The following is a 24,279-nucleotide window of genomic DNA, read 5'->3' on the forward strand; positions in this document are numbered from 1 at the left end:
ATAAATTCATCGAAACGGAGTTTTGTTGTGTCGAATTTAAGAAATAATTTGCAAAGTGCTATACCATTTTATAATCCTTATTAAATGCGCCAACTTTGGTGAAATTTGCCATTACTAGCGCCATACATAATTTATTCAGTACAGTCACTTAAAGTAAGGTGAAAATTTTATTCAGAGTCTTTGGTTCCTCTAAAACTAACAATGTTTTCCAATCTAAAGCAGTTGGCTAAGAATTTATGATTCCATATTACTGGAGCACTATTCAGGTTAATGTAAGGAAGACTGCAGCCGAAAAAATTAAGATTTATAGCAACAAGAGTCAAAAGACTGGCACAGGTGTACTTTTTCGTGGATAACACATAAGTCACTGTAATTTAAAAACTGTAGGACTTAGATTTTTTTTTATATTTTTCTGATAACAGTTGGAACCTTGCTGATCATCTGGTGCCCGTTGGACGTCGACTTCAGGGACACCCTGTATACATCTTATTGTTTCTTTTTCAGATTGCTGATAATTATGAGGAACAATTGTTCCTACTCACAAAAAAGTGCAAAGAAAATAAAGAAAAACGGGAGGATGAATTGCATAAGAAGAGAATGGCAATTTTGGACCTAGAACAAAAATATTGGGAAAAAAATTAAAAAATGTTTAAATAAAACTATATATTTGTATTTTAAAAGAAATTCTCAATAAAAATGTTTCTGGTTATGTGTGTCAAATTATTAGAGTCCTGTTCAATGGCCTCAGTGTCTTCATCACTGTCTGTGTAAGGGGTTTCATAACTTAAAGTGTCATCAAATTCAATTGCTAAATTGTGCAATACTGCACATGCAACGATTGTCGTTTTAATCGTATTGAAAGACCCTCTCATTATTTCCAAAAGTATCCGAAACCTTGCCTTAAGTACACCAAAACATCTCTCAATTACGTTCCTGGTGCGAATGTGGCTATAGTTGTACCGCCGTTCTGCTTCGTTGCGGGGTCTCAGTACTGGAGTCAGTAAATATGGGGTACAAGGGTATCCACCATCGCCTATAAGTTTTCCTTTAAATTCTCGTTCTTCAAATCTCCTTTTAATGGAACTCTCACGCCATATTCTTGCATCATGAGTACTACCCCTCCAGTGGCAAACTATATCACAGATCTTCAAATCTGCATTACACACCATTTGAGTATTAATAGAATAGTGTCCTTTACGGTTTATATAGTACTGACCAACATCTCCTCCAACTTTTCTTATTTTAATATGGGTGCAATCTATTGCACCGGTAATATGGGGAAACCCACAAATTGTTTCAAATTTCCGAATAGTTTCAGTCTCTTCTCTTAAATTTGAAGGCATTTTAATATAAATGGAACTTTTCGAAGCCAATGCAATAGCAACTCTTTTAGCAGTTCTTGATAAAGTCTGTTGGCTCATGCCATGAATTTCCGCACAGTCTTCTTGAATCTCATGGCGGCCCCAGTATCTTATAGCTGCCATTACTTGCAACTCCACAGGTATACTGCCGCCCCGGCTATCCATGGACAAGTCGTTTCTTAAGATATTTATAATTTTTACCATATTTTCTTTACTGAATCTGTAGCGATGCTTGAAGTCGCTTTCACTCAATTCCTCCATTGGGTTCGATCTTGAATTATATATTTTTACTCTCCTTCTTGAACCAATATTCCTGAAATTTCTTATTTCTTCTATCTCGTCACGGTATGTGCGTAATTCATTATCGTCGTCAAATATATCCATTTTTTAATATTTATCCACTTCACTTTCCTAAGTAGCGGAACAAAGCCCAGCAAACAGAACACAATTCAATGCGAAGTTTGCATGTGGTGTTATTGTTGAGATATACCACAGCTGTGACTTTTACGAATTTCGGACGCCATTTTGGTAATTAAGGTCTTTAAACAAGGGTTCGTCACTGATTAAGTTGACAGCTATTTAAGCAGTCGCTAAGACATTAATTAGCGTTAATCATCGTTTATGAGTTAAAATATTTTTTAATACGTAGTTTAACTGTGTCTTAACTTTAGTGATCGTTTATAAGTAAGGCCGATTATGTTAACATTCCAATAGTACGATAGATTATCTTGTAGAAATTCTTGAGCGCTGTCTAGTCTATATTTGTAATAATAATGAGGGAGAGAATTCTAGACTTTACATTCTGAATAATAACATTGGTTATGTTGGTACTGGTTCATTTAGTTCGTTAAGTTGGTACTCGTAGTTTACCTAGCCAATAATAGACTCTCATATTATTTCTAAGATTTTATGAAACATATCAGAGATAAAACATAAATTGACGCACTTTAGTTTGGAAAAGACTTTTTGTGTCTATTACATAATTACTCAATCCCAAATTAAAACATAAACCACCCGTATCCTTAAAAAAAATGAAACTGGCCAGTTACAAATAACATAAAACAGACGTAAGCGAACGTATTCGAAAATTAACACAGCTATTAAAAAAGCAATTGAATATCGTTCAGGAACTAATGCGCGCGCCGCCTCTAATGTAATTCTCTCACCAAACATTTCTTTTAATCCTAAACGCAGCTGCATAGTTTATTTATACTGGCCACCACCCGTTTCGTTTATCTGTGGCTCGGGTTGCCAGGTATGGTTTTAAAAATACCTAAGTTTTGAATATAATTAGACGCTTTTTAGACATTGAGTTTATTAAATCATTTATAATCACTAGATGCTCCTTTGAGTAACAGATGTAGTATACCACCTTACATTTTAATACTGAGTGTATTCTGATTCAATTAACTAAATTATGATCGGTCGGATCATCACTCTTTTAATTTGGCTTCAAAGAAAACCGCAAAGTCGTATGCAATTATTAAATCATTACCCGGTTTAGGTCAATGAACTTTGGATTGAATTTTCCACTCGCAAGTAAATAGTGAATGAAAACAAATGTGTTTTTTTTGTTTTGGTATTCAAAGTATTTATAAAGTTTAATTAGTTAATAGTAACCGCAACTGTACTCAATCAATTTATTCGTCATATTTTTTTCCTTGACAATACCATTTTTTTTGCAACCCCATATTTAGGCAGTTGCATCTTACACCTGGCAACCCTGCGGTTAACATCTACTTTAATTGATACACAGCCCGCATTCCTCAACTTTATTGAAAGGATAAAAGCAATTTCAAAAAAGAATTTTTATAACTGACACATTTCGGAAATTTCTAACGGAAATATGTAACTTACTGCTCAAAAATTTCGTTACCAAACGTGTGTAACTATAGGATTGTAGGCGAAAATATAAGATTTGCTAACATGTAGCTACAGTCTATAAAGGATCTATAGAGCCTTGGTACTTATGAAATAATCCAAACACACACACATCAATCAAATTAATGTCCAAGGGTTATCATCAAGCAAGAAGGTTCCAAGACAACGAGTGTAAAAATAATTAATAACCCCGCATTATTGTTTAAATTTATTACTCACGTGATAAAAACGTACTTAAATGGACTATCTGAGCATAATAACTACTTTCCAAGAATAAAACGCGTCACTAACATTAAAAGTAGGAATAAAACGGATAAATACGACTGTAAACTGCATGTTTAGAAAGACCAAGTACAAGGGTAGACAAACGCAAATCATGCTATACCAAACTGTACCTCATTGTTGCCATTTACCACCTTATTATTACTTAGTCATAAAGTTGAAATTCGGTTTAGGGTTAGCTTAATGTGCTGCACATAATAGAAATCCCTAAGCACCCATAATAAAGTTGAAAAGAAAAGCGAAGTTTGCCACATGGTGTTTTCTTAATAAAAAGTTCCGTTACGTTCCGACTGACTGGTTTAATGTCCGTAATCGGCAAATACGGCTACCGAGCACAGGATACAGAGTTCGGTCCTTTGGTCCGACATAGTATTGTCCAATTTTGGTTTGCCGAAATTCTCGGAATAAGTTTGTAGTCTGGAAGACCACTGAGGATTAAACTAACCCCTATTAAGCTATTAGTCGAAAATAACGGACCTCTGGTGTTATTTTGTGGTATGAAAAGACCAAATAACGTTTAAATATCATAGGATATTCCACTTTATTTATATGTAATATTGATATTGCTACAATAAGCAGTTTAAGTACCAATTTCCAAATACCCAAAACCTACATCGATGCCATATTTAACCACAGACGCAAATGTCGTAATAACTGCAACAATTTCAGTCTAATGTTTATACATAAACTATGACAAAGCTTACAATCTGACAAAGTGTTGTAATTCCACACCATTACATATTTTTACTGAACCGCCTTTAAAACAAAAACCAACTGTGAGTTTTAAACTCTAAGGTTGATATTCCAACGGTAAGAAGTTCGGAAATGGAGTTGCCGGCGCCTTTGACCGACAAGATAATATCTTCAGAGAGCAGGTAAGCTTTATTGCTGCCCCCGCGTCCCTTGTTCACAGTGCCGCGCCAACAATCCTCCGTGTTGTTTTTCACACGAGAAACAAACATCCAGTGGATATCCAAGAAATGAACCGAACAATCGAAGCTACGGAAGAAATAGAGACCTAACTATTCCTTTATATCGCAGGAATTACTCTAGATAGAAAGTAAATTGTTCAAAATAAAGACCACCCAAGTTTAAACAATGCTTTTTATGAAAGACATTTTAGCCGACCATAAAACAATTGGTCCCATAACTGGTTCCATTTCATTCTTTGCTTTTGCGAGGATGAAGTAATCGACACGTACATCGCTAGACATAACGGTTAGAGTCAGGCTCGTTTGCTATCTAGATGACTGGATAATTTGTCTGGTACCTATTCACTTTATCATAACTACCCTAGGTGGTTTAGTTACTTTTCTGACGCGTCAATTCATTCACTAACAAAAGTGTTGTAAGAAAAAATTAACAAATTCTAGGATATCATGAATGTGAGTGGGACTGGATTGTCACTAGTGTGAACGTGTTCTTACAATCTTAAATACAGATCTTTATAAAACGCACTTAAGAACTAAAATGATGCAGATATACATCCAAGTTGAACTTTAACATCTTCAAAATTGAGATTTTGGGAAAGGGTACTTTTTCACAAAAGAGGCTAACATTTAGACATCATTATCATCATCCACAGCTTATCAATGGCCACCGCTGCCCAAAAGCTTCTTCTCACACGGAGAAGGTTTGAGCATTAATCACCACGCTTGCTCAATGCAAGTTGGTTTAGACATACGAGTAAATATACATATAGGTACGATTTTCCCTCTATCCCAATCAGGCATAGGTGTTTCCTCAATCATCTTTGAATTCCTATTCAAACTCCAAAGAGCTAATATCATTAAAAGGATATGTTGCGTCTATAATCTAAGTATGGTAGTCACTCAGTATCAACAGTAAGTCATCAACAGACTTCTTTTATGTCTCGCATTCATACGGATATTGTCCCTCGCTTAATCACACGTTATTCAGAGTCTCTATGACTGACACAAAGGAGGCTTTACACATTTAATTATGTAAATATTACCGGTCTTACGTCGATTGAAATAGAACAGCACTTAAAGCGAGATCCAGAGGTATAATTACATTAATTACTGACAATCACGTCTGCATGTGAAATGAAATCTAAGCAATTAGCGAATTATTGGGAACAGCGAAGATGTATGTTCATCAGGAAACTTCTTCATTAAAAACATGTCCTTTTTAATACACTAATGAACCACAGCTTCATTCCTCCATGACATTACCGCTGTATGCCCGATTCGTGCGATTAGAAACACCTTATCTCGTAGCTAAGGGCATCTTAAATAGTTGCATTACTTAAAGGTTGGTTAGTAAGCGATCCAACGCTTCCCTACGTGACCTGCCACCAGATCGAATGGAAAACTAGAGTTTTCAATCGCGACTCAGGCGCCGGTGAGATGAACCGCATTCCTTAGCCAGTCTTTGTCATGTTAACCAAACAGAAGTCTCATTATTCTGTTATTTTAACTAGCCGTAGAGCGTCGCCTTGTACGTAAAACCTGTATACATCACAGAAACCCTTCGTATTTTTTTAAATGCATTTCTTAAACATGTAGAGTAGAGGGCACTGAGGGCACTCTCCGAGTCACGCTCATGTTGAACATTACACGGAAGTATTGGCTTCCACGTACTTGACATGTCAACTTTTTATAGCCCTATTACATTACGAATGTGACATGTCAGAAGCGATTTGAATAAAATTACGTGTATTGAATATCCGCAGCAGAAATATTTACAACATCGAGATACCATAGCACATAAATATTATGAGTTTCGTGTGGTATTCTTGAAACAGTCGCAGGTCGACACGACGGCGACCCCTCGTGCTATTGTGTCGGATCGACTAGTTTTTTATGCGCAAGCGCATCGGCATCGCCCACTCAAGTTTTTGGAATTCCGATAGCGGTCTCTCCCCGCGGCCGGCGGCCGGGGCCGGTTCATTCATAACGCGGCGTGATGCCTATACCCTCTTTCACTAACTTTTTAAACGATCACATGTGTCTGTCAAACCGGAAACGTAAACGAAAACAAACCTATAATTGTTTTAGTTTACATGTCTGATTTATTGTGGAGCAAGAAAAACAAACCACCAACGTTGCAGTCTTAATTCTAAAATGTACTGAATACTACAACAGCAACGCTGTAAACAATGTGACTCACGACTTTGTTTGCTTTTTAATATACAGAGTTAAGTAAAAACATTTGTAAGCAGTTATTTTCATTACATGAGACATCATTTCGTTATTAGTAATGTCATACTGGTTGCTTAGTCAGTCGGTACTTCGTTCTTTAACCTTTGGCTATCCGAGACAGAACATACGATGTCGCCGCCGTAGTTTCTCACGTTGACAACATAAATAACAGTAGTTTTAACACTTTTACATGACATGATCTTGAGTTGCTTTTTGTAACAAAGTTTATAGACTAGTGATGTATAAAAGTGTAAGGTCGTAAAGCTTGCGTTGTGGGCTCTGTGGGCGTTTCTCGTAGGTTTATATGTAGGTCATAGTTTATAAAGCCGTTTACGCCTATTAGGAAATCTTGTGCTTAGTGGCGTGAGATGCTTACGTTAATTTCATAATAGTTTGGTATAATGTATGTTTGGACAGCTAAAATGGATAATATGCGTGATTTGCTGTAGTTAAAATGTATGTGGTGAAGTCCGATCCGGAGCTGTGGACGATATAACAGGTTACCGGGGCTCTGGCTCAAAGCAGAAGGAACGGGGTGGTTTTTAGTCAGTAAGAGTCTGACACTCCCTCTCGCTTCACATAAGGCGGGAGAAGACATTGGATGATTTTCTTAAAAAAAAAACGTGGTGTAGTCCAAAAACTGTATCCGTTTAAAACATCAAATTCATTCTAAATTCAGGTATCAATAAGAACAATGAGTGATTGCAAAAAATGACTTGAGAAGTAAGGTTTGTTCTAGTTAGTTTATGAATCATGCATGCAACGTCGAATCCGCTTTTTTCAACACACGTTTAATATTCTCGATACCTATGTTTTTAAATGTCAAAGCATGATCAAAGTGTTTAAGGCTCGTTGGACACAAATGCAGTCATTATTATGCTAGTCAAGTAATGCCCGTAAATACATATTTCTGAACCTACTCCTGTTCACAACGAAAGTGTCTTTGGCCGCAGAAAATAATGCATCACTCAGTTATGAGTTTTAATTACTTTTATAATATGTAATTTTTATACATTGGAGACAAAGGTATACAATGTTGGATGGCTCTTCAGGTCACTGCCAAGATGAAGCCATCGCCAATAAAATAGTGCATTAACGTTTTTATAGCTGCTCCAATATGGCAAAATGCGATCAACTTTAAAAATAAGTCGTTATAAAGCCTCATTAACCTATTTATGAGCTCATTAGTAACATTTTATCCTTCAAAAATGCGCGTCTGATTCGCAATAAAAATTAACAGTGTGCAGTGGCGTTATGGTGCAGGGGTGATCGTCCAAGCACTCTCACGGCATAATAATTACGGGGCGCGTGAACCACTCGTCGCAGTTTATAGGCCGGCTCGGCCGCGCAACCTGCCCCCCTCCCCCTCGCCACTGCTCGCCGGACCGCATTCCGCTCCCATGCGACTGCGTCCTGCATCCTCCTGACTCCAGGACCTCTCCAAAATGTCATGTTTTTATTAATTTCGCTGATAGTAACCAACTTCGCAATCGACGATCGCAATAGAGCTCATTAAAGAAGTTGGTATTTTAATTTCTCCATATAAATTTTAAATTAACTATTTGCAACCTATCCCGTTATACTTATTTGAAATTAAAATCGTCTTGCATAAAGATGGCACGGTGACATTATCTTCATCTAAAGCAAATATTGCACCAAACTATTTTCACAACTTACTTTTGTATCTCTCTTTCTAAGGCCTTTGATAGCCTTATTTGTTTTCTCTGGATTGAAACGTAGATGTTATCTATAATCAAATTAGTCAGACAGTCAAGAAATGGTCACAGAGAACATATTTTTTACTCAGCGTCGAGGTGTCCATTATCAACATCTATTACAAAATCGGGTGTCCATCACAATGAGAAGTCATCTCAGTCGTTTCACACGCTTATTGCCTATTCCATTAACTAAATCAGACGATGACGAATCGACCACTAAATCGAGATTATAATCATTATACGATCTCGCGGGCTCACATTCTTAACGAAGAATCCGTGAAGCGTCGGAATGCACAGAATCGATTCTAACTCGTTTTGTTTTCGCCACGTCATAACTCGATGTTCGATCTCGACCTGCACGAACCCGTTCGTGCTCGAATACTGAATTGATATAGTTTTCCAATTCGGTTTAACGGTAGGCAAGCGCAGCACTGTTAATACGATACAATACGGGCTTTTCACGCTATTTTCAAATTGGCGTGCTATTGTGCGAGTCGAATTTCCATCAATGTTTGGATTGCACTATTTGATGGCTAACTGGCTTAGTGTGTTTCGAGCTATGCAATTTGATTAGGAGCTAAATGCTTTTTTCTGTTTATGTAGTTAGGTTAGGTACTTGTTCTATTTACCGTCATGCATGTTTCATTTCACACCTTTATACACAGAACCACTCGTGCAAAGCAAACAATGCGAGCTTTCAGCAAAATTAAAAGGCAATTTATTTTTTGCGAATTCGAGAAGTTGTGTTGACCGTACATAATTGTTTTATGCTGTTGCAATACAAACAGATGATGTGACCTTGATAGAATGATCTGCGTAAAAAATATAGTATGATACGAAAAAAAAAAATATGGTGAGGATAAAGAACTTGGCTAGTTACAATGATAACAAAAACGAGAGACAAACAGCACTACCATGGCAAAAACCTAACAAGACCTAAGTTAAAAGAACTCAATATCTATTTAAATATTTATTCAAAGGAAATATAATTTTATACGACACATAAAACAGAGGATAAACTCCGATAGGTATTAACTTGGCTGAATGTAATTGATACTTGTGCATTGCACATAAACGGGCATTGAGTGACCAGCGCCCGTTTATATTGTCGATGGCCTGCGCAACATGGCGCGAAAATGTTTCCCTTTGACGTTCTTGTGATATGACATGACAACCGCAGTTGATTTATTTTTATTAGTTACATACAATACAAATATTATATTTCTGAAAGTAGTGAGTGTGTAGGAAAAAATACTGTAAAGAAAATTAATGATGTTTCCGACAATTTAACGTTAGTTGATGTTTAAATCGCACGGTACATAAGTCTGGTAAATAAATTACGTTACATCAATAAACATAACACAGGAATAAGACAAATGAATCAGACGTTTTAAAATATGTCAGTTCCGAGGTCTTCATTAAAATACTTGGTGAATTCTACGAATATTTTAACGAACATGCTGTACGTAGGTACTGAGCATTCATTATAATCAGACATAAAATTTTAGTAAGACGGAATTATTAATGTTTGCATTTCTAACCTTTATAAAGAGACAAATAAGTTTATTTCTGACTTAATGAGCGGAGATGCTGAATAAATTACAACGAATGGGTACAGTTAAAGTAACTGCCTAGGTAACTAACTACACTTAGATCTTTACCAATTTGCAATTTCTATGTGATACGAAATAACTCGATTTATAGATTACCTTACGGAATAAGCACATAAAATGGCTGTCTTTATTGGCCATACTACTCCGCGAAAGATAAAATTTACCATAAAACTCAAAAAGTAATTAATTTTAAACAAACGCAATTGAGAAGTACAGACCGACAAAGAGTATTATTTTATGTAATCCGCGTTTATTGCGAAATGCCCCGATAGTACAATTAAGATAAAATCTCAATAATTTATTCGCCAAAGCCCAAATCGGTTTTTGCATGCGTTATCTTTGGTTGATGTCTGCAACGAAATAAAATGCAACCTTTATTGGTTTGGAAATATAGTGAATATTCAATAGCTTTCATAGGTCTCATTTTAATGGGAATATTCAATTTAAGCATATGTTGCTTTTAAGTTAAATAGCTTTAATCACTGCTATTTACTGAGCACAAAATTAAGACAAACTTCAAAATTAGGTAAACTACATACGTTGATTATAATTAAGATAGGTAAATGTAGTGGAAAGTTTATGTTTGCTATGATTTGATTAAGATTTTATTACAAAATTAGGAAGTAAGACAAAAAAACATTCCTGCGCCATGATAGGCATGTCAGGGCCACATAGAATCAAAGAAGCGCCAATTTGCAATCCATTAAAATAATTAAATGAGTTACATTCCAAAAATTAGCTTTTAAAAACATTCGATTCGAATTCTCGAGAATATTTATTTCAATTTAAATAAAGAACGATTGGAAACATCAGTTTTAAATATCGAATGCACATTTTTTGCACGCGGTTGGCAGGCCAGTGCCACGACTGGCGCGCCGTGGACCGGTCCAGTGGAACGGCGACAGGTCGGCACCTGCCTCGCGCGTGGAATGTCCGGTCGCGAATTAAAAACCTTTGAGATACTCTTATTTAGTTGCGGACAATGACGATTTTCCGGATTACAGCTAATTACCGAGAGTTTTTATCTTTTCCATTAAACGTGTATAGCATTTTAATGAGCACGGTAACCAATTAAAGAAATGAAACCTCCTACTTTGTCGTTGTTAATAGGGTGATTAATGTCATCTCTTCATCGTAGGGAGCCTATAGATAGACCAGTCTACAGAATGAAGCCATGTGTCTAAGTCCTCTTTTTCAAATAAGTTTCTTTCCTTCCATACCAAGACATACTACGCCGAAATAAAATCCCTTCAATTTAAATCAATTGTTCTGAATAAATTAGTTGTTCTATTAACAACAACGACGTTGGGCAATTTAGCTAAAGGCCCTAATGCATAGCAAGGTCTCCAGACCCATAAACTATTTGATTATAGCACCCATTACCCAAGAACTACCAGGATTGAACTAGCAGGAAGGCAGTAGCAGTAAAATTAATACTTTAATACTTCAGTGGCGCCAAAAATAAATGGTAATTGAATGAAGTTCATAGGCAAAGAATTTAAAGTTAATGAACTGTTTACTCGCAAATATATTAGGAAGATTGGTTTCCAAGGTCTATTTGAGCAACGAGTAGTTATTCTATTCAATCACAATTGAAATGTATTCGTTAAAATCTATTGAAACCCTATTGCTACTCTCAATAAGTCACGTATCTCTTTTTAAATAAATCGTCGATTACTTGGTAACAAAGTTATTTTTGCCTGCACCCAGCGTCTACACGGGTATGTACTGTTTTTTAGGCATGACAACAGGAGACTAAAAAAAATTACGAAGTGATGATGAAATCGAGTGACTAACAAAATATTTTAGAGCAACAAAGCAATACCTAACTATCTATTCGATTTTTTTTGCGCAGATTCATCAAAAATATTATGATTATTAGCGAATTTTTATATAACCTTTGACTTTACTTGAATCAGCGGAGTAATATTATTACGTTTTAACTCATTCCCTACAGAGTAGAATACAGTTACAAGTTTGTGGATTTAAGAGCTGTCATACCCAACATCGGTCCGTGACATAGAAACGTGCAGCTGTTTAACATAATTACAGTAGTATAATTGTATGTAGATGTGTAAAAGTAGCACACGGGCGGATTTGCGAACGAATACTATAAAATAAATAAAATACCACGTGGTTTGGACATGCAGTGCGCTTGCCGCTTACGTCATCTTCGACCTCCATAACTCCATAGTTTCGGCGTGCTTTGGTCATCGTATATAAGAATTTAACGACCTATCATATTCTATTCATGTCTTTCCGATTTCCTGCAGGGTTACGGGACGGAGTAAAACATGCGGTTTTATTAATCAATGTTTATATTTGCATCCCGAAATACGGTCATTACATAAATTCGTTTATTACAAAAACATTCAGTATTTATCAGGTAGCTTCTCGAAGAAGAAGACAGTCCCTAAAAACAGACGATTCAAATTCAATATCATTGATAAAGGAGATCTCAAATCGAAAATATCTACAAATAATAAAAATCTACAAAAACTTAATACGCGGCATCCTGTTTCCCCTATCCGAGCCTAATTACAGAATAAGAGGTTATGGAACGCGACATAAAAGGTCTGACATTCCCTGTGACTGATGGAGTACCATTCAACCAGTTTGATTGAAAGGGTACACTGTGAAAGCCCGAATAATGTCGACATAATGGGATTTCTTCTTCAGGTATGTGCTAATTCGCCAACAGGGTACGATTTTAACGATTTATTTTGTCTTTTAAACTGGTAATTTGTATGTATGTACTTGCCGCACGTGATTTACATTATACATACAGAAATATATGGCTGTAATTAATTTGAATAAAGTATACGTTTATGACAAACATAAATATTAAGCATCTCAACACATCCACCAAAATAGTATAACTACCGTCGTTTGTTAGTTGTTTTTAAAGTGTACAGAAATAGTTTTTCATCAAAAAAATTTGAAACAGAATTTCCTCGGTGAAGTAACTGATAAATTAGTAATCACTTGGACTGTAATCAATAAGGCTAGAGCCAGCTCGTGGGTTGTCGACCTTACACCCGTGTTTACTCAATGCTCAGGCGGCTTGTCAACCAGTCCTCCCACTGGACAATTTTGTATGTCATTCCAAACATTCAGATAGGTGAGAGTTCCTCGGTAGCTTTCTAAGGGACATAAAAAAGCGAACAACCATTTTAAATCCCTCTGCTTACATTACGAGCTTAATAGGTTTCGTCCATTGCAAACTAACTTTTTTGGCACTTATTTTGAATTCTCTAGTATTTTGCCCAGGTATACATTAAAAGAGTTTTCTAGCAATTTCGTAATACAAATATTTGCTTGTTGAAGCATTTCGTATGATTTATATTTTATTTTTTTATGTTTCCGTAAAAATGTAAGAGCTTTCATGACTTAATCATCATACTTAAGCCGCTCGTAAATTTTAAAGATTTATATCACGACTCCTAATTGGTAATAAATTATAAAACTGCCTTTTACAATACGTATTTGTTTTCCAATTATATAATTTTATACAATTTGGTTGCATTTAAAGGTTTACGTTAATCAAATTCCAAGTTGGATTCAAGTTATTTAGTTCATAGGACTTTCCCGCAGTCGGCGTTCGTTATCTTCAACTCCTGTGACAGTTTTGATAGATAGGTTACTTTATAAAATAAGTACCTAACCAAACAGGATACCCCAACCCATGATAACGATGTCCATCCTTATATTGCTTATGACATTCTACAGAGCGGCGAAGGTATATTTATTTAAGGAAATAAGAGGCTACTGACCTTAATCTTACCGAGATTCCCTGTACCCAGAATATTTTCTACTCTTTTTATTCTTTACAAGATGAAGTAACATTCTCTGACGTCAGCTTTATATTTTGAGTTATGCAGTTTATTATTTTTGTTCTTTTATTTATGATCCGATGCATCAACCTCAAACAAGGATTATTTGGCACAGACACCAGCTCACATTTTAGCACGAACGCAGAGAAATCTGAGATGATGAATGACATGAAGTGAAGATTTTTAAAGCAAATGATTGCATCCTAAATTAATTGTCATCTTGTCTGCACATAAGCGAAACATCTGACTCGCTTTCAAATTCCTTTAGGATTTGAATATCTAAATCATAGATAGGTCTTGTAGTAGTGCCGGTAGTTGTCGCGACAAGTCTCCGTTAGAAGTCCCGGCGATCGAGTATTGCATGCTAAACAACCGGCAACCTATGCAAAATACTTTGTATAACCTGATACTGCGGCGATGCCGGACGATCTATCAGACGGTAAGCCTTATTGGGAAACGTGGCGTCAACCTGCGCTCTTAAAACGAAGTCTATCTTAATAGCAAGAACTCGTATCGCCTGATCTTGCCGCTTCCATTGAATTACCATTGGCGACGAATAAAATTTGCGTATAAATGATTATACTGTGGCGAATTATAATTATATTTAATAAGTTTGCATAGGCCCAGAGTTGTTAAAGCTATTCCTGATCGTTTATGACTGCACAAACACCAATTAGGCCGATATAAGGCTTTAGTAGTTTCACGGGTAATGCGCTGGGTGTGGCGCAGTGGTTCATTAATAATATATTAATTTACTACACAGAATGGGATGGGTTAAACTTCAAAGCACTCGACGGAAAATGCTCTCGCCGGGTAGAGGTGTGCGTGGTGGAAACTCATTAAATCAAACAATGTGTTATTATTTGCGCTCACTGAATGGTTAGCTGGTTTGAGTTGTTACAATAATTATCATTTGGATGTTTAAATCGGTAGCTTTACGTGTTAACGACATTCGTGGGAAGGCACCAAAGAAATGCTCGTGCCAAATACCGTGTCCGTGACTGTAAATTTTCACGGAATAATTCGTCGGCGATTATTCCAAAGAGTGCGGGCGATCAACATGCTTTCGAATGCCAAAAAAGGAAGATGTAATGACTGAATGGTGCCGTCGAGCCGGTCCAGGCATAAAACATTTTTGGAAACGTAATCGATGTCTCGATATCTTGAGCCGTCCTCATAAAATATTATTTCTTAAATTCAATGCCATATTTCCCCAATCTCAGCAGTCATTGTTTCTTAATTTGATTGAAGCGGTATCTTCAAAGTAACTGTATTCATTAAAATGCATGTTTAATTATCAACGAAATCAATTGACAACAGTTATCAGTAAAACCAACAAGCCATATTTTCCAAGAAGCTTTGTGTACGTATCTTGGGTACATAAAGCTTTCATAAATCCGAATAATCGTCTGAAAACCATGTCAAATCGCTTTTGAACCTTCCGCAGCGTATTCGCCCACGCTGATTCCGCGTGCCATTACCTGCTTACTTGCAGCCTGGCTTTTAACTTAAATGTTTTCTGCCATTGACATCGTGTTTGCTCGAATTGGAACTCTATCACTGTCACTTTAAGATATGATATTCTCCGTGAGATCTTCATATTTGAGCTAAACTTTGCTTCGCAGAAATGGTCATATTGTACCGCGTGTTGCAATGTAAGCATTTCTCAACTCCGCCTACTGTATCAACCACCTACACATTACAAATTGTTTTCGAAGATGTTTACTCTGGTAGACGATTAAGGTTTCTCCAAGGTTGAATTCGCGTTAATGTTAAATTAAACATCGTTGGATCTTTTCCTTATGTTAATATTTACTAACGTTGTATGCAGCTGCTTTATATGTATACCTCCTTGGTTCGTGATTGATTCTAACAGTTATGCACTTGCCTATTGTGTTACGAACCATTATATAAGTCACTAATAACTACCTACATTCGCTTGTCTAGTCTTAATGATGTTCATGTACATATAAGTCCTACCTAAACCATACGCAAGTAAGTAGGTATTCTTTTACTTTTTCGGCACACAAATGATACTTTGTTGATATGTCATGTAGCATCATATGCATTAAAAAAGTAATGGACACAAAATTAAATAAATCGACGCAGACATTTTTTGGATAAGTTGTTGTCTTGTAAAAAAAAAGTTACCGACTTGTCTTGACCTGTTCCTGATCAGGTAAAAATGAGTTCAACGCAAAAGGATTTTAAGTCTTTATTCTTTAAACAACACAACAATAGCTTCTGTGCCTCAGTGTTCCTTTCTTTTCATTACGTTGTGTTAACAAAAAGTTTAGAATGGTGTAATTAGGACCCAAATTCGTGTAAAAATTTGCGTATCCTTTTGCTTTTAATCTTTTAAGGCTAAAATACCATTATTTAGATATTTACTTTTTTTAGGTAGATGCCGCTTTATGCTTGCAAGCTTTGCTATCTTTTTACAACTTAGACAAAAATTTCTTCTCGTTCGGTAAAAGCCGCAAATGCGGTGACATTTAGGTACCACATTTATTGATACAATACCGCACATATAACATTTAACTTATCAAATTTTAAGTAACGTAAATTAGACACTTTTGGACTTGAACCAAACTTAACTATCACCTTCTGGAGTTGTACAAAACACCAAAAATAGGTTTAAAGCATCTTCTAGGAACCAATCGGGGAAAAACAGGCATGACATTGTTTACTTTTATCGAAAACTGACAATTTATTACATTAAAGCGTTAATAATATTTTTTATCGCAGATCCAGATTACAACAGAAGTTTATCAATCTGTGTAACACCTATATTTACGTTTATAATTCCGTTTCGTTGGTGGGTAAATCTTGGTCGTAGCTTCACGGAAAGTACTTGCGTATCTAGATATAGGTAATCACTTCATTGTTGTGATAACGCAAACTGATAGACTACACATGTTTTGCTTTATCAAATAATTTTCGGACGCTGAGCTCTTGAGAATTGTTATTGCGATTAAGTATGCTATTTAACCTATAAAGTAAATAGAATTTTAATTCAAGTATAATTTTATCTATGCTACATTATCTACCAAGCCGACATTCCTAAGTTTCTAATACTAGATGGTAATGTTTGAAGCGGTAAATACACAAAGTTCTACATACTTAGGTAACTAGGTACTAAGGTGGTGGCCAGCTATGTGTATTCTGGTTTGTTATGACATAAAGCAATATAATCAAACAACGTATCAAGCATTGTCGTTTATCATTATCACATTCAGCTGTGAAATAGCGCGTGATTCTCACCTGAGTTCGGCTGTGCTTGTAGGTCTACCGCCGTCAACATTCCATTCTTTTCAAAGATGGTTTTCACATTTGCACAAGTTCCCTCGGGCTCAGCGGCAGAAGCCACGGCCAATAAACAAGAACCCAACAGTAAATACAGTATTTGGCTCCGCATTCTCAATCCGAAAATCGATTTTTTGTTAGGCGACAGTTTATCACAACAACACTCTTTCACAGCCATGTTCGCTAACGAATGTATTTAGTAGTGTGAAACGGAATACACTTTTATAAATGGTTCATAAATTTAAATACAAGTTAAATATTTTTAATTTAAACTTAAATTGTGGTACTACACACGCCATACGCACGACTTGCGACGAATCAACTGCGAACCATGATGGTCGCAGCTCAACTCAGGGCCATGCATCTCCCCTACAAAAATCATTTCAAAAAATTACGAAGAAAGCTGCGCCATCTTCTGGACGGCAATGAAAAACTTTTAGGCAAGTTATGTTAAGATGTCACAAGATGGCAGTGTAAATTTATGTCTATGTATTAAATCAGAAAAATATTATTTTTTTACGGGTTTTAAAATATTTAATTGAAACAAAAAATATAAGTATTTTATGTAAATGTAAATAATCATATTTATAAACTTGAAATATAAAAACCTTACTCGATTTACATGGCAGTACTAGGAATTACCTTTTGAAACTTTTCTGAGTTTCTGCCGCCATTATTGTTTTGCGCTGTTTGAGTTCCTGTTACTACCGTGTTCCCGTATTAATTTTCTACGACTTGGCTTTGTAAATCTGGACTTTCTGAGATCCGTAATAATTTTGTGACTTGATTCTGTGTATTTGGACTTTGTTTGCTGCATTTACGTTTGACCTGGCTACGACAACGGACTTCTGATTTTTCTTTCTCGATTTGGGTTTCAAAACAAAATGTCGCAAAAAACTTTTAACAAGTGCTATTTTGGTTGTTCCTGTAATGATAACGGTAAGACATGTTTTCCGATTCCAAATTTTATATTTGTTTACATAACTTTATTTCATTTTGTTAACATGAGTATATATCTGTAGATTGTAGGACTCAGACTATGTAGGCTATACTTGTATTTCCTTAATAATTTGATATGAAAGTTTTGATTGGTCTCGATATGAAAGCTATATTATTTATTATATCTACACATTTAAAAACTAATTTACAATGATACTAAAATACACATATATACAGTTATGATTATTTAATTTTATTATAACATTATTAATACCTTACGAAACTCTTTTGCAATGTACCTATTGATATGCAATGTAAAATTAAGGAAAATTTACACTTTTTTTGAGTGATAACCACATTTGATAATTTTTAATGTTATTATATTTCAGATCCTTTACACAAATTCCCAAATCCAAATTCATTGAAATTGGAACAGATTGATCGATTCAAACAATGGAAATCGGTGCTTAAACCAGCTGATCAAGAAAAAGGGGATGATTACATTTGTAAAAAATTCAGAATTTGTGGTAGACATTTTAACAAAAGCTACCGATTGCCTTCTCATTATTTGACTCAAAATGCAGTGCCAACATTATTTTTAGGTAATGGTAAAACGTTTTAATTTCTAAACATTTAAAACTCTGCTTCTCGCTTTTTAAGTTTCTATTCGTCATACTGTGATGCACACGTAACCTATCTTTGAACAAGCAGCTTTCGCCTACTTTGCTGTGACTTTCATCTCGTCAGCACATCCCATGCTACTATTGAGAATTTAAAAAATCAAAATACCTAATTATACATTGCTCGTTTTGATACTTGAGCTCATGTCGCATCAGTCATTCTCATATGTCAATAATAGTCATAAGATTTCAGGATATTTTTTTTCTAATTTCAGGCCATTCCATGAACGCAGAAGTTGACATATATTCGGACCCCACACCTGGCCCATCGAATTTGACAGATGTTGTATCTGACTATGTTGGTAAGTATTATTAAATTAGTGTTTATTATATTTGTTTTATTACTATAGTCGTTTCGGTGCGTCGTGAAGACGTCTGGCGTTTGAATTGTAGTTTCACTAGAGATATAGTGATGATTTCAATCGTGCAAAAATATCGTTTGAATTATGTAACCGATAAAATCTACATACAAGAAGTAAATTAGTATAGATATTCTATTATATACATACATAGATATTCTATTATATACATTATAATTAAAATAAAATAAAACATGTTTAAACATAATTGATACTTGAGCTCATGTCGCATCAGTCATTCTCATATGTCAATAATAGTCATAAGGTTTCAGGATATTTTTTTTCTAATTTCAGGCCATTCCATGAACGCAGAAGTTGACATATATTCGGACCCCACACCTGGCCCATCGAATTTGACAGATGTTGTATCTGATTATGTTGGTAAGTATTATTAAATTAGTGTTTATTATATTTGTTTTATTACTATAGTCGTTTCGGTGCGTCGTGAAGACGTTTGGCGTTTGAATTGTAGTTTCACTAGAGATATAGTGATGATTTCAATCGTGCAAAAATATCGTTTGAATTATGTAACCGATAAAATCTACATACAAGAAGTAAATTAGTATAGATATTCTATTATATACATACATAAATATTCTATTATATACATACATTGATATTCTATTATATACATTATAATTAAAATAAAATAAAACATGTTTAAACATAATTGCTTTATTTTTTTTTATTTTTTTATTTTAACAATGAATGTCTAATATATTTACCTATAAAGTCGTAGTTTAATATATCTAAAATTTTGCGACTGATTGAAAATATGTCGTCAATTATAAACCCATTTTTATGATTTTTTTATGTCAGCCTCTAATCAAGGTTCAACTCCAAATTATGCATCAACCTCTGTCAATATTTTACAATTTTAATGATAGTTCTTTGTACGGTAAAATGTAGCGCGAACTTATATTTTGAAATTTTAATTGAAATATTCTTTATATTTTTTTTACATTACGAGAAATTAAATTTATATTTTCTTGAAAAAAAAAGAGCGTAAAATAGATTACAGCATTTGTGACACTGTCTCTCAAAATCAAAATGCGACAAAACTACTATTCACATTGTATAGTGTGTCATTAAATTAACAAAAGATAGCTGAGTGTGTGGTAGTCCTTTGTATATTTTTTACGTTGATTTAATATTTTGTTTATTAATATTTTGTTTTATTCATTGCAGAACCAGCACCAATCTACTGTACACCAGAAAAAAGGAGATCAATGTCATATATGAGTAAGTACTAAAGCTTTTTTAGTTATGAGTTCGTTAAAATTGACTTAACAGTTGACGCAGTTGTTGAACAACCGATTGCTGAGTATTGTTTCGTGGGTTCAATTCCCGCTCTGAACAACTCTTTGTGTGATCCCAAAATTATTGTTCTTGATCTCTGTGATGGTGTGTACCTGAGTTTGTATGTTGTAAAGGAAGATGCAAATCCTAGTCCCACCTTCTAATGTGTGTTACATCATTGGATAGGTAATTTTAAGCTGAATAAAAGTTACTATGGCACCAAGTTCCAAATCTTAGTCCTTTCAGAGACAGTACGTGTATAAATAGTATAAATAACAAATGCAATTATGACGCAAAAATAGCATTACTTGGCTACTGATAAAATTACAATGTTTAATAAAGAATAACTCTGAACTTTTATTCAGCTCAAAATTACCTATCCAATGATATAACACACATAGCTATTGGAAGTGGGACCAGATATCAAAGAAGCTCTGGCATCCTCCTTAATACTTGTATTTGTAAATAAATACACATAAATTCAAGTGTAGTGCGAGAAAATCGTAGAGTTACATGCATCATAAGCATTAAGATATGATAAATAATCTTTTTTTATAACGTCACGCCTTTTATCCTCGAAGGGTTAGGCAGAAGTGCACATTATGGCATGTAATGCCATTGTTCACCCACTTTTCACCATTTTTGTTATAAGTCCCATGTAATAGGGGGTGAACCTATTGCTATATACTAGGCACAATTCCAGACATCGTGCTATTACTAAGAAATTTTCGAAAAACCGACTAAAACCCAGTAATACTTTGTCCGACCCCAGATTCGTACCCGAGACCCTTTGTCCGGCAGTCCCACTTTCGACCACTCGACCAACGAGGCATTCTATGTATAAACAAACTCTAAGTTCTTTTTATACTAAATTACCTTAATTATATTTTTAAGTTACTCATTTTCATCCAGTTTAACTACAAAACTTGTAATTTATATAAACCACAAATCCTTCCTATAAATGTATAAATAAGTTTAAATTACACATATATATTAGGTAGTTATTTATTCTTATTAACTTAACTTTTATGTCTGTGTTATGTCTTTTTGGAGATTTTGTCGGATACTTACAATTTATAGCTCCCCAATCCTTACTAACAATTATGTTTGTGTTTTTTTTATTACTGTTATTTATTATACATATTTTTTATTTTCAGATACCAAAAATAAAATAATGGACATAACAACAAAAAGGACAATAATACGACTTAAAAATAGTATTGAAAAACTGAGAAAAAAATATAAACATCAAAAAACACTTATGCAATGTGCAAAACAAATCGCAATGAAGGAGTCGTTTTTGAAATTTGCTGAAAAGTTGCCTGAAACCTCGCGTTTATTTACATTGCTGCAAATAAAAGGTTTAAAAAAACCAAAAGGCAGAAGATTCTCTGAAAAAGAAAAAATAATGGGCTTAACTATATACAAGCAAAGCCCAAAAGCTTATAGGCTTTTACAAAACATGTTTGTTTTGCCCTCAAAAAGAGCAATACAAAAAATGCTTAGTGCAGTGACAATTGTGCCAGGCATAAATAATATTATAATTTCTAATTTAAAAAATGCTGTCAAAAATTTAAATAATGAGAGCAAATTAGTTAATTTGCTCTTTGATGAGGTTTCTTTGGCTCCAGGTCTGGAATACAACATTAAATTAGGTAAAATTATTGGTTTCGAAGACCTGGGGCCCACATGCAGGCAATCTCTGGCTGACCATGCCCTTGTACTCATGATTAAAAGCATAAAAAGCAAATACAAACAACCCATTTGCTACACATTTTGTACAGGCTCAACAAAAGCGCCAGACTTAAAAAAATTAATAAAACAATGTATATTGCAGCTCACAGAAATTGGCTTAACGGTAGTAGCAACAATATGTGACCAAGCTACTACCAACACAAGAGTTATAAAGATGCTGCAAGCAGAGACCCGCGAAAAATATTTAAGAGCCGGGGAGGAGTACAATTCTGGCGCTTTTGAAGTAGAGAACATAAAGGTTTATCCTTTATTTGACACGCCTCACCTATTAAAAGGCATAAGGAATAATTTATTAAAAAAAGATGCCAAATTCTTACAAAATGGTGAGGTCAAGTGGGCAAAATGGGAACATTTGCGTATGCTTTTAAATGTAGATACAGGGGATGATGAGATAAGATTGGTAAACAAAATTACAGAAAGCCATGTAATTGAAAGTAAAATTCCGAAGATGAAAGTAAAACATGCTGCACAAGTTTTTAGCCAGAGAGTGTCTGCAGCACTCCGATTTTTAGCTAGTAAGTAAACATCAACTAGTTCCTCAATTATAACAATTAATTCAGCTGTTGCTGGATTGCCAATTGTGCAATTTATTCATTGTAAATTCTTTTGTTTCAGAACATGAGATACTTCCTTCGGAATGCCAACAAACAGCTGATTTTTTATTGATTTTTGATCAATTATTTGATTCATTTAATGGTCATTCTTATCAAATTTCGACAAAAAAATATAAATCGTGTTTTAAAACTAATTCACCGCACATCCAACTATGGAATAATTTACTGCCTGTATTAGAATCAATCAAATTTCAATCAATTACTCATAATAATCAAGGTAATGTAGTTAAATTTGAATCGATTCCCTCAATCAAGAATTGGATTAATAATATTAAAACTTTTAAAGAAATGTGGGTTGATTTGAATACTAATCACAATGTAAATAGTTTATTAACAAGAAATTTTAATCAGGATCCATTAGAAAATTTTTTCAGTAGTATTAGAAGTAATGGAATTAGAAATACCAATCCATCATGTAATCAATTCATAAATGCCTATAAGACGTTGATTATTAACAATTTTAATTCACCACATTCTCTTAATGCTAATTGTGAAAAAGATAATAATTATTTATTTCAATCACTAAATCATTTAATAAATACACCTGCATGTACTTCCTCGAATGATGATTTTGCATGTGAAGTTGATTCTTTGATAACGGTGATGGGTAACATAAAAAGTAATGTTAACAATGTAGTGCATGATGAATCAAAAAAATATGTAACTGGATATATCATAAAAAAATGTAAAATCAAAGTTTTTAGAAATTGTGAAATATGCATGCGTGATTTTTGTAGCTCTACGATTAATAAACAATCATTTAATTATGAAATTGATTATACAAAGAAATCTTTATTTTATCCGAATAAAAAATTCAATGAACTAATGAATGAAATATATTATTTGATCGTTGCATGCTTACGTATATCACCCGAATCACTTCGTTTAAAAGACAAAATGAAATTCTTGTTAAATTGTGCATGTGACTATAATATGATTACTTGTGATTTACACAAATCGCAGTTGATTGAGTTCATTAATGATCTTTCGATTAAATTAATTATCCATAGTTGGTGCACTAATGTAAATAGAATTTTAAATGGTAAAATTACAAATTTTGATAAAGATGACCATATAAAATTAAAAGCTTTCAATTATTTTGAAAAACATAAAAAGAATAAAAAATGATATTTAATATAAGTTGTTTTATTTTGAAGTAGTAACCCTATAACAATAGTAAACAAAACAAATTGATCTAACTGTGCTCCTAATGCAAACAAATTTGGAGCAAGGTCAATTTGTTTTGTTTTTAATGAAAATGATTAATAATTAAGTATGAAAACGGTACTACAGGGTACGCCATCTAGTGCATACAGGGGGTACTAAACATTTGTGAACAGCGCCATCTTCAGGACGTTTTAGTCGTAAATTATACTGCGAGCAGAGATGCGCATCTATCTCAGTATATATTGTATAGTCTATGGCTCAACTGCACTGGCCGACTGAAGTCAGCCGAAAGCGGACCACTGGCAAAG

General features: G+C 34.4%; 4 protein-coding genes across 8 annotated transcripts in view; 2 read left to right on the forward strand and 2 right to left on the reverse strand.

Annotated features, from left to right (window-relative positions):
* LOC118262232 (glypican-6) overlaps positions 1-17,505 on the reverse strand; it is an 88,842-nt gene extending 71,337 nt beyond the window's left edge. The window contains exon 1 of the mRNA XM_035573419.2: positions 17,117-17,505. Within this exon, the coding sequence (XP_035429312.1) occupies positions 17,117-17,336 (220 nt within the window). The 5' untranslated portion in view covers positions 17,337-17,505. The remainder of the gene's footprint in view (positions 1-17,116) is intronic.
* LOC118262624 (carcinine transporter-like) overlaps positions 1-24,279 on the forward strand; it is a 284,870-nt gene that overhangs the window by 148,124 nt on the left and 112,467 nt on the right. Inside the window, exon 14 of one of the 2 annotated variants that reach the window (XR_007705811.1) lies at positions 7,235-7,257. The exons of the other annotated variant lie outside the window; for it this stretch is intronic. The gene's annotated coding sequence lies outside the window, so the exon portion shown is untranslated. Of the gene's footprint in view, positions 1-7,234; positions 7,258-24,279 lie in introns of those variants that run through there. 2 annotated transcript variants of the gene reach the window in all.
* On the reverse strand, positions 645-2,651 carry LOC118264904 (putative nuclease HARBI1). Its single transcript, XM_035577561.2, has one exon. The coding sequence runs from the start codon at positions 1,743-1,745 to the stop codon at positions 675-677; it is 1,071 nt and encodes a 356-aa protein (XP_035433454.2). The 5' UTR covers positions 1,746-2,651; the 3' UTR covers positions 645-674.
* Positions 17,679-24,228, forward strand: LOC118268573 (transposable element P transposase). 4 transcript variants are annotated; one of them, XM_050697685.1, is made up of 6 exons: positions 17,679-18,097; positions 18,487-18,699; positions 19,431-19,517; positions 20,325-20,378; positions 21,593-22,705; positions 22,806-24,228. In XM_050697685.1, exons 1-6 carry the CDS (start codon positions 18,043-18,045, stop codon positions 23,930-23,932), a joined length of 2,649 nt encoding a protein of 882 aa, XP_050553642.1. In that variant the 5' UTR covers positions 17,679-18,042; the 3' UTR covers positions 23,933-24,228. The 4 variants fall into 4 exon arrangements, with proteins under 4 accessions (XP_050553642.1, XP_050553644.1, XP_050553643.1 ...); XM_050697687.1 differs by having other exon boundaries at positions 21,593-24,228; XM_050697686.1 differs by lacking the exon at positions 21,593-22,705.

Source organism: Spodoptera frugiperda, chromosome 12 (assembly GCF_023101765.2).
Source record: "Spodoptera frugiperda isolate SF20-4 chromosome 12, AGI-APGP_CSIRO_Sfru_2.0, whole genome shotgun sequence".
Lineage (NCBI taxonomy): Eukaryota > Metazoa > Arthropoda > Insecta > Lepidoptera > Noctuidae > Spodoptera > Spodoptera frugiperda.

Coding starts and splice junctions, on each gene's coding strand:
- LOC118264904 (XM_035577561.2), bottom strand. CDS start 1,745: ATGGATATATTTGACGACGATAATGAATTACGCACATACCGTGACGAG.
- LOC118268573 (XM_050697685.1), top strand. CDS start 18,043: ATGTCGCAAAAAACTTTTAACAAGTGCTATTTTGGTTGTTCCTGTAAT. Junction 18,098..18,486: donor TTGTTCCTGTAATGATAACG/GTAAGACATGTT, acceptor ATTATATTTCAG/ATCCTTTACACAAATTCCCA. Junction 19,518..20,324: donor TGTTGTATCTGATTATGTTG/GTAAGTATTATT, acceptor TATTCATTGCAG/AACCAGCACCAATCTACTGT.